Below are 9,542 nucleotides of genomic sequence, written 5' to 3' on the forward strand. Positions count from 1 at the left end.
AAAGAGGTTAACGCGCTCCTAAAATAGAGAATACACCAGGGAACGCTCGTGTACGGAAGCCGAGAACAGTCAAAACTGTGAACAAGTTTTCCTGTTTTTTTTCTTTCTTTTGCGAAGTTCAGCGGTTTGTTGGTTCAGCCAATCAGACAAACAGTACACTACATGTAAGCCTATTATATTTACATTTCATTTAAACGCATATACTTTCTTAACCTATTTATTGTGTATATATATATATACATATATACACATATATACATACACATGAATATATATGTATGTGTTTTCTTGATTTCTTTGATTTGTTGGGGGAATCCAGCCTCATAACTCATCTCCATGACAACCCGTCCTCCCCGTGTGCAGCCCGCCGACCTCTTCAGGCGCGTGTCACTTCCGGTCAGCGTCCACAGCGCTGGCCTCTCGGCTGTATGCATTTATATATATATATATATAAAGTAAAAATCTTTAACTAATATGTTTACAACATTAAAACAGGAATTTTAAACTTGGCTTTATATGACGTTCACATTTATCTATGCAAATTAGCACCAATTTAATAACATACGTAACTTGCATGTTGAAATCGTAACATTTATTAGAAATAAAACACAGACTCAGCCAGAAGAAATTTATGGAAATAATTCACTTTTATTGTTATAGAGATTTTTTTTTTAATACAAAATGTGCTTTTCCCTCAAATACTTCAGAATGTATTTTCACATAATAGATTTGTGCCAAATTTCAGTTTCACCATTTTTTCCAGACGTACAGAATAACTACAAACAAAAAAATAATCTAATAATCAAGTAAGTCACCTTGGCGTAGGAGGAGAATCCGTTAAGTGGTTCCAATAAAAGGAACCTTTAATAGTTTATGAGCTGTTAGGAAATGAGTTTTGAGAAGTCCGTCCCGGTGAGAGTCGTCTCCGTAACGACGGACAATAAAAAGTCGAACCAACGAAGAAGAAGACGGTGCGGCGAGGTCGGTGCGGTGCCAAGACGACGCCAGATTATTAATTCTACATAAATTCAGAAAAGACAGAATCAAAAACAAAAACAAAAAGGCCCCAACAGTGATTTGTACTATCGCTTTTACCCCAAACACACGCTCCAAATATCCAAACAACATATTCCAGCAGTCAGTTACACAGTGGTCCCCTCGATTCACAACACGACTACAAAATAAAAGAATACAAATTTAAAAAAGTCAAATTCAGCCAGTAAATTCATTCTCAAAAGCCTAAATTTGGCAAGACAGTAATTTTATAGTGTTTAAATACCTCACAGGGACTTGAAGATCAATAAGCCGCATTACATGAAATGTCAATACCTTTATTTTGAAGGGCTTCGTCACACGTTGCGATATTCGATCCGATGAAGCAAAAACTGCCCATTTCTTTTTGTTTTGCATTTCAACGAGCTCCCAAAAATAATGATAAATCCCCCCAAATCAACACAAACATCTTACAGTAATTCAAGTGGATACTTAAGACCTTTTTATAGAAGTAATGTACAAAAAACACAACTGCGAAAATCAAGAAAAAAACAAAAATGATGGATTCTGACAAAAGCTCGTCTTTTGAGATGCGACAGAATTACTCGTCTCTTCCCGCGGAGTCGTTGTGTGTGTGTGTGTGTGTGTGTGTGAAATACAAAGAAGGTTTAAAGTAAGTAAAACATATTTTAGACTGCAACGGCCGTCCTGGAGTGTGTTTACAAAATAAATCAAGTTAAAATAAAAAGTCCTGCAACACATCTGAGGCCACTTTGTCGCCCCCTGTAGGAAGTCTTTACTCATCACATGTGCAGATTTTTTGATCGCCGCAGGTAATTTAAAAAAAACCCCCAAATACCTGGAAAAACGCCCCACGGAAACACTTCCAATGTCTCACGGTTAACGGGGTTTGAGCTAACGGGTTTAAGCTAACTGGGTTTGAGTTGAGGGGGTTTGAGTTGACAGGGTTTAAGCTAACGGGGTTGGAGCTAACAGGGTTTGAGTTGACAGGGGTTTGAGCTAACGGGGGTTTGAGTTGACGGGGGTTGGAGCTAACGGGGTTGGAGCTAACGGGGGTTGGCGTTAACAGGGTTTGAGTTAACTTAAACTTTAACGGTAAAAAACTGATGTCTGAGGGAGGGAAAGTGTAAAAAGCTGATCCTCCTATGTGTTGCACACAAAAATCAAAATCAAATAAAAAGGCCGATCTATGAAATAAGTTAAATGTGAAACAAATCTATTTCAACAGCTCATACAATTGTGTTTTTCGGACTAATCTTTGTGTCCTTTATGTACAATAAAGTGAGCAACAGTACAAGGCACACATTTAAACAGCTGAAAGATATAAATAACCAACAGAAGAAGAAACAAGTTCATAAGCAGTGCGTCTGACTACGGAAGCCCCGAGTGGACATAGTTCACACGTCACTTTGTAGAATATCGTGAGTTAATTATCTCGGGGGAAGTTAGATCGAATCGACTGCGAGGGGGTTTAAAACCGCTGGTGGTGACTACTTCCTGTTTTCAAAATAAGATGAAACAAATAAGATGGATTATAGTTAATCGTGTTTCCCGTGTTTCTAATGAATAAAAAATACCACAAAACTATAAGAGAAACATCTATATACTTTGAACTTCAGCTGGTTGAAAAATAATAATTTCTCACAATGACGGATGCATTTGAACTTTACATTTCTACTATGAAATAAGTAAATATCTTTTAAGATCTGAAGTCATTTCAGTTTGTATGTAGTCAAATATACCCATCATTGTCAGGAATTATGGAATTATTATTATTACTATGAATTATGGAGTAAGTGTTTATAAAAGTATCCATTCATGCTAGAAACGTGTAGCTTTTACTTTGTAACATGTCATAATTGACTGTAGTCAGATTATTAATCTTAATAAAAATCGGAGAATAAAGACGTTTCCCCTCACAATTTAGTGATATTTACTTTTTAATTAAAAAACTACACACGTAACATTTTGTATCTATTAATCTTTCGTGTACTTTTTTTATGTACTCTTGTGAACATTTTTATTTTGAAAAAACGGACGTCGTCACACTCGTGCGTCTCGATCAACTTCACGAAAGTCTTCACCGCCGGGTTAACTTGACCAAAACGTTTTCAACCTGTTAATATTTATTTTCTAGTGTGATATATAATTATAAAACGACTTTTGAATAATGTCCCTTCAAGGCTTCCGTACCTAACTCTATCCACATGTTCTGTATCCCCTCCCTCTCTCTCCCTCCCTTCCTCTCTCTCTCTCTCTCTCTCTCTCTTGTGCCGACAGCGTTCGTTCTCTAAAAGGAGTTAAAGTGTCGATATGAAGATCTTGTCCTGGCCTGTGTGTGTGTGTGTGTGTGTGTGTGTGTGTGTGTGTTAGATGCCGTCTACGAAGCTGCCGGGGAACAGCCCCGTGCGGCCGTTCCTCTGCAGCGTGCCCTTGAACCAGCCGTCTTCTCGCTTCCTGTGGACGAACACGATGTCACCCTCCTTGAGCTCCAGCTCCGCCTCGCTCTGGGGGGGGTAGGAGACCACCACCCGGTACCTGGGGGCGGGGGGGGGGATAGAGAGGATACCCACTGGTAAAAACACTATTTACATGTTGAGGGGTTGTTAAAAAGGAAGTGTTAAAAATCTCTTCAGTCTGGGTTCATATCACTGAGTTACACTCGTTTGATCGCCCCCTAGTGGTGAGGAGTATAACGCGGCTGCACTCACAAATATCCGCTGGTAAAAACACTATTTACACATTTAGGTGTTTTATAAATACATTTTTTTAGAATCAAGGAGTGTTAAAAATCTTGATGTGACTAAATATTTATCAGCCGAATCAAATATTTTACAGGATATTTAACCTTTTTGATTCTTTAGAACATTTAATACTCGTTTCTCTACTTGTATACTTTTATAAATATGAGATATGAGTCTAGAGGTGATTATAACCCCTCCTCCCTAGAGTGGAGGCTGTTTATGGAGTTTAGTGGTTACAGCTTCAGTCTGGGTTCATATCTCTGAGTAAGTTTGATCGCCCCCTGGTGGTGAGGAGTATAACGCAGCTGCGCACAAATATTCACAGATAAAAACACTATTTACACATTTAGGGGTTTATAAAAGACATTTTCAGAAACAGGAAGTGTTCAAAATCTCTTCAGTCTGGGTTCATATCTCTGAGTTACACTCGTTTGATCGCCCCCTGGTGGTGAGGAGTATAACGCGGCTGCACGCTGGTCACCGTACCTCTCGCAGATGATTGGTCGCGCGTCGTGCTGCTGAGACAAGAGGGAGGAGCACGGCTGGCGAGGAGGAGGAGCGATGGGCGCGCACACATCCAGGGCGCTGCTCTTCCGGTGGGAGGAGTCCGTTGCCGAGGAAGACGAGAAGGAGGAAGACACGGCGGCGGGTTCGGGCTCGCCGGAGGAAGGGGGGGCGTCGGCGCCGTGGAGCGCCTCTCCGGCTGCTGCAGCTTGCTCCGCCTCCAGGGTCGGGGAGGAGGGCGGCGACGGGCGAGGCTTCTTCTTGTTGGAGGACAGAAGCTTCAGGAGACTTTTCTTTTCCCTCTGCAACAGAAACACACGACGGCACGTCAGAGAGCTCCATCACTTTATTCTAACGCCGCCATCTTTGATAAATATTCTGACGTGTCCGACCTTCACGTCTTTGTCCAAGCTCGGCGGGCGGGCGGCGGCGGGCGCGGCCCTCAGGGCGTCGCCCTCCAGGGACGCGGCGCTGACGTTGGGCGGAGTCAGCGAGGCGGCGGCGCAGCCCATCGCGGCGCCCGCCCGGGAGGACGCCGGGTACGTCACGGGCGTGGCGGATGGGGCGGCGGCGGCGGGCCGGTCCTGACCGTGACACGCGGCTGCAGAACAAAACACAATAAACACTGTAATACACATTTAAAACCAGCGGGGGGCTTTTCTACGACTTATTTGAATATTCTACGGCTGCTTTTTATCTTCTGTTTATTTATTTATTTTATTGCACCATCTTTTACAGTGTAATGTACTTTTATCTGTTGACCGGTTTGGGACCCTGATATTGACAAATTGTTTTAAATGCAAAATAAATATACTTGACGAACTTTTTATCGACTCACTATTTCTAAAAATATATATAAAAAAATAAAATCTTGATAATAATAATAATAATAATAATCATTTATTTTATATAGCGCTTCTCAAGGCACCCGAAGTCGCTTTACAGAGTCCAGTAGTCACACACACAGTCATCCCGGTGGTGGTGGAGCTACATCAGTAGCCACAGCTGCCCTGTGGCAGACTGACGGAAGTGTGGCAGCCAATCAGCGCCTACGGCCCCTCCCCCACCACCAAGATCTGTAGAGGAACATCTGTACAAAATCTGACCTTCACACAATGTGATGTTTAATATAGTTAACAGATCATATTAGTATTGACAAGTGATTTTTTTTAAAGCATACAAATAAAAGCATTATTATAATAAAGTAGAATATAGACAACAGAAAGGCCTTTTCTGCAACCAGTGAACAGGAAGTGACCATATATGGACTGAGGAGGCGGGACCTAGAGACACTGTATACGTCTCTGGTGTCCACCTGTCAATCACCGTGTAGCCCCGCCCCTTTATGGTCTGACTCTAAATGACCATCGTGTACTAAACGATGACGTCATGAACTTAAACTCCCCTCTCATGAGCCAATACCCAGAATGCCTCTGGGTGAACGTACCCGTCCTGACCGCGTTGCGAGCCTGGTTCACCGTCATCTGCGAGCCGACTTTGGGCTGCTGGCCGGTGGCCGTCTGCGTGGCCGTGGCGGCGGCGCCGGAGCAGACGGCGAGCGGCTTGTTGAAGTCGAGGCCCGGAGCGGCGGAGGGGCCGACGACCGTGACGCCTCGGCCCGCCGGGCTGCAAAGGCTCATGGGAACTTTGGGCTGGGGGCTGCTGCCCGACGCCGTCCTGGAGGGGGGGGGGGCACGAAGAGGGCGGTAGTGTTACTATCTTAAATATTGAACAGTAGATGAACAGGAACGATGCACAATAACTTATACAATAAATAATAAATAAAGACAGTTAGAAGATATTAGTGATAGATTAAAAAAAATAAAGTGCTTCACTCACGAAAAGGGGGAGACCCAGAGAACAGGTTCTTTAGTATCTCTATTATTATTTTAATTATTTATCAGGAATGGTTCGAGGAGTTGGAACAGCTTATAAAATAAAAAGTAAAAATAATTCAAAGATAATATTAGTGAAAGATAGATGCAAATAAAAAAACAGTGTTTCACAATAAAAGCACAAAAAACCCCTGTGAGGACGTATGAGTGAGTCTTCAGAGGTTTTAGTTGAATTAGAGGATTTTATTTATTTAATTATAAATGAGTGAATAAACTGTTAATTCTGTCAGATTACAGATTGTTATGGTTTGTTATCTGTATGACTATTTTTAATATTTAACAGGAATGATTCGAGGAGTTGGAACGTTTCACAATAGTTTATAAAATAAAAGTAAAAATAATTAGAAGATAATAACTAGTGAAAGATTAAAAAAGAATAAAGTGCTTCACAATAAAAGCACCAATTTATAAAACAATAAAAACCAACTGAGGACGTATAAGTGAGTCTCCAGAAGTTTTATTAAATTAAATTAGAGGATCTAATTTCTGTGAATAAGTGAATAAGCTTCTGTCAGATTACAGATTGTTGTGTGTGTTCCATTAACATGTCTCTGGAAATAATTGTGTTCACACACATGAAAACAAAAGTCTCTCTTAAAGCTCCTGAATGAGTGAATTTAAAGACTTTTAAATACTGAAAGAAGAACCATGTGCAGCCCGATGATGGCACTCGGGCATCGAGCCACCGACCTGCTGATGGGGCTCATGTAGTTGCCGGGGAAGACTCCGATCTTGCCCGTGTGCATGGAGGTGCCCTTGAACCAGCCGTCCTGGCAGCGCTCCAGCACCAGGAACATCTCGCCCTTCCTCAGCTCCAGCTCGTCCTCCTTGCGGGGCGCGTAGGGGAACATGGCCACGTAGCTGCAGGCCGGAGATCAGAGGGGAAATCGGAAGGATTGAGACAGAAATCATTTGAAAAGAGGCAGCGAGGGAGAATTTAGGGTTTAAAATCATCAAATTAATCATAGTGGGAGAAAAAAACCGTTTTAATGTCGATGGTCAAAGGAAAGGAATCAGAAAAAAGTGTCAAAATGAACGAATCCGCGTAGAAACCGGCTGCTGTGGAGATAACGTATGAGCTGCATCGTGGTGCGTTCAAGCGGCAGTCACAAAAAAACGAGAAAAAAACGGGGGCGAAATCTGAGACAGAAAATAAAATGTAAAAAATAAAAATCTTTTATTTCCCAATTATTTAAATGTTTTTAAGCAAATCCCAAATATAGAAAAAGCTAAATTTATTTAGTGTTGACTTGATGAATTTGGTAATAAGTAGCAATATATCTCAATGTTTGATATAGAACACACACACGCACGCGCACACACACACACACGCGCCTTATTAGCCGTGCACGTGTCTCATCTCGTGCACTCTGACCGAGGGGTCGAACCCGGCCGATAAGGACTCTCTCTGGGATGTTTTTCCGTCTGTTTCGAGTGGAAGAAGGGGCCCTGAACGCCTCTGGGCCTTGAACGCCTCGGGGGTCTGACAGGCATGCACAGGCAGACACAGATGAGGTCTCGGTGGATCTAATTCCTATCAGGTGTGTGGTGTCCTGGAAGAGTAATGGAGGGGGGGGGGGATCCCCCAATGAGACCCAGGAGACCGTCAGCCACAGGTACTGACCCTGTGTGTGTGTGTGTGTGTGTGTATAGCTCACACTGTGGGTCTTTGTCTCCCACTGTGGTCGCTGATGCTGGGGGAGGGTCTCTGCCCGGCGGCCAATGAATACGTCGCTCCGTCGGCGGAGGCCTGCGGGGGAGGAGGGGGGGGCGGGGGGAGGGCGTCCTGCAGGGGGAGAGAGAGAGGAGTTCATTAATGTCACATCGATGGAGAGAAGAGGACATCTTTATTTTATCATCACAGTTTATTCAGAAGAAAGAGAGAGAGAGAGAGAGAGAGTCGGAGGAATAAAAACACATAAAGCACGTGAAACAACAACAACAACAACAAGACGAACTGCGAGGAGCTCAAGGACGCCAACACTGAAGCGGCGGAGTGACAGCTTCCATGACATCGGTGGAGGAGCCCCGCGGAACATATGTGTGTGAGTGTGAGTGTGTGTGTGCGTGAGTGTGTGTGTGCGTGTGTGTGAGTGCGTGTGTGTGTGTGTGAGTGTGCGTGTGTGTGAGTGTGTGCGCATTCCGGGTGAGCTGAGGTAATTAGGCTGCCTGCAGGCGACACAAATCATCTGCACAGAAACATTCTCGTGAAGTGGAGCGGAGCGTCAACCTTTTGTGTTCACATTCCTGCTCATTCAGGAACTCCACATGTACACAGACAGGAAGTGGGCTTTATGAGGGGGGTCCCCCCCCCCTCCCCCCAAGAGGAAATGATCACGATAGAAAGTTTACTTCTGGTTTTTAAGTTTTTCTACGCGTTGCTGTCTTTAGAGGGAAATAATATATATAAATGTATATATATATAAAAAATGGAAATATATAAATAAATAATATATATATATTATATATAGAAAAAAACTATATAAAAAACAAATATACATATATATAAAAATATAGGAGCTAAAAATATATATATAATATAAAAACAAATATATAATATATATATATTTACACATAAATATTTATATATAGATAAAAATGTGTTAAAAAAATATGAATATATATATATCAATATTTATATATAAAAAAATATATATTTGAATATATATAAATAAATATAAGAAATATATATCTATAAATATAAAAATATATATTTAAAAATAAAAAATAATATATATCTATAAATATAAAAAATATACACTACCGTTAAAAAGTTTGGGATCACCCAGACAATTTCGTGTTTTCCATGAAAACTCACTTTTATTTATCAAATGACTTGCAAAATGTATAGAAAATATAGTCAAGACATTGACAAGGTTAGAAATAATAATTTGTATTTGAAGTATTAATTTTTTTCTTCAAACTTTGCTTTCGTCAAAGAATGCTCCTTTTGCAGCAATGACAGCATTGCAGACCTTTGGCATTCTAGCTGTTAATTTGTTGAGGTAATCTGTTGAAATGTCACCCCACGCTTCCTGAAGCACCTCCACAAGTTGGATTGGCTTGATGGGCACTTCTTGAGGACCATACGGTCAAGCTGCTCCCACAACAGCTCAATGGGGTTGAGATCTGGTGACTGGCCACTCCATTACAGACAGCAAGCTGCCTGCTTCTTCCCTCAATAGTTCTTCACAATGTGGAGGTGTGCTTTGGGTCATTGTCCTGTTGGAGGAGGAAATTGGCTCCAATCAAGCGCTGCCCACAGGGTATGGCATGGCGTTGCAAAATGGAGTGATAGCCTTCCTTATTTAAAATCCCTTTGACCTGGTACAAATCTCCCACTTTCCCAGCACCAAAGCAGCCCCAGACCATCACATGACCTCCA

General features: G+C 42.0%; 1 protein-coding gene across 1 annotated transcript in view; it reads right to left on the reverse strand.

Moving 5' to 3' along the window:
* Positions 1-625: 625 nt before the first annotated feature.
* The window catches only part of sh3rf1 (SH3 domain containing ring finger 1), a 33,887-nt gene continuing 24,970 nt past the window's right edge, over positions 626-9,542 (reverse strand). Inside the window, exons 7-12 of the mRNA XM_056415133.1 lie at positions 7,816-7,943; positions 6,848-7,018; positions 5,710-5,939; positions 4,655-4,863; positions 4,245-4,564; positions 626-3,552 (exon numbers count right to left, since the gene is read on the reverse strand). Coding sequence (XP_056271108.1) covers positions 3,384-3,552; positions 4,245-4,564; positions 4,655-4,863; positions 5,710-5,939; positions 6,848-7,018; positions 7,816-7,943 — 1,227 coding nt within the window. The 3' untranslated portion in view covers positions 626-3,383. The remainder of the gene's footprint in view (positions 3,553-4,244; positions 4,565-4,654; positions 4,864-5,709; positions 5,940-6,847; positions 7,019-7,815; positions 7,944-9,542) is intronic.

This window comes from Pseudoliparis swirei, chromosome 5, assembly GCF_029220125.1.
Source record: "Pseudoliparis swirei isolate HS2019 ecotype Mariana Trench chromosome 5, NWPU_hadal_v1, whole genome shotgun sequence".
In the NCBI taxonomy this organism is placed as follows: domain Eukaryota; kingdom Metazoa; phylum Chordata; class Actinopteri; order Perciformes; family Liparidae; genus Pseudoliparis; species Pseudoliparis swirei.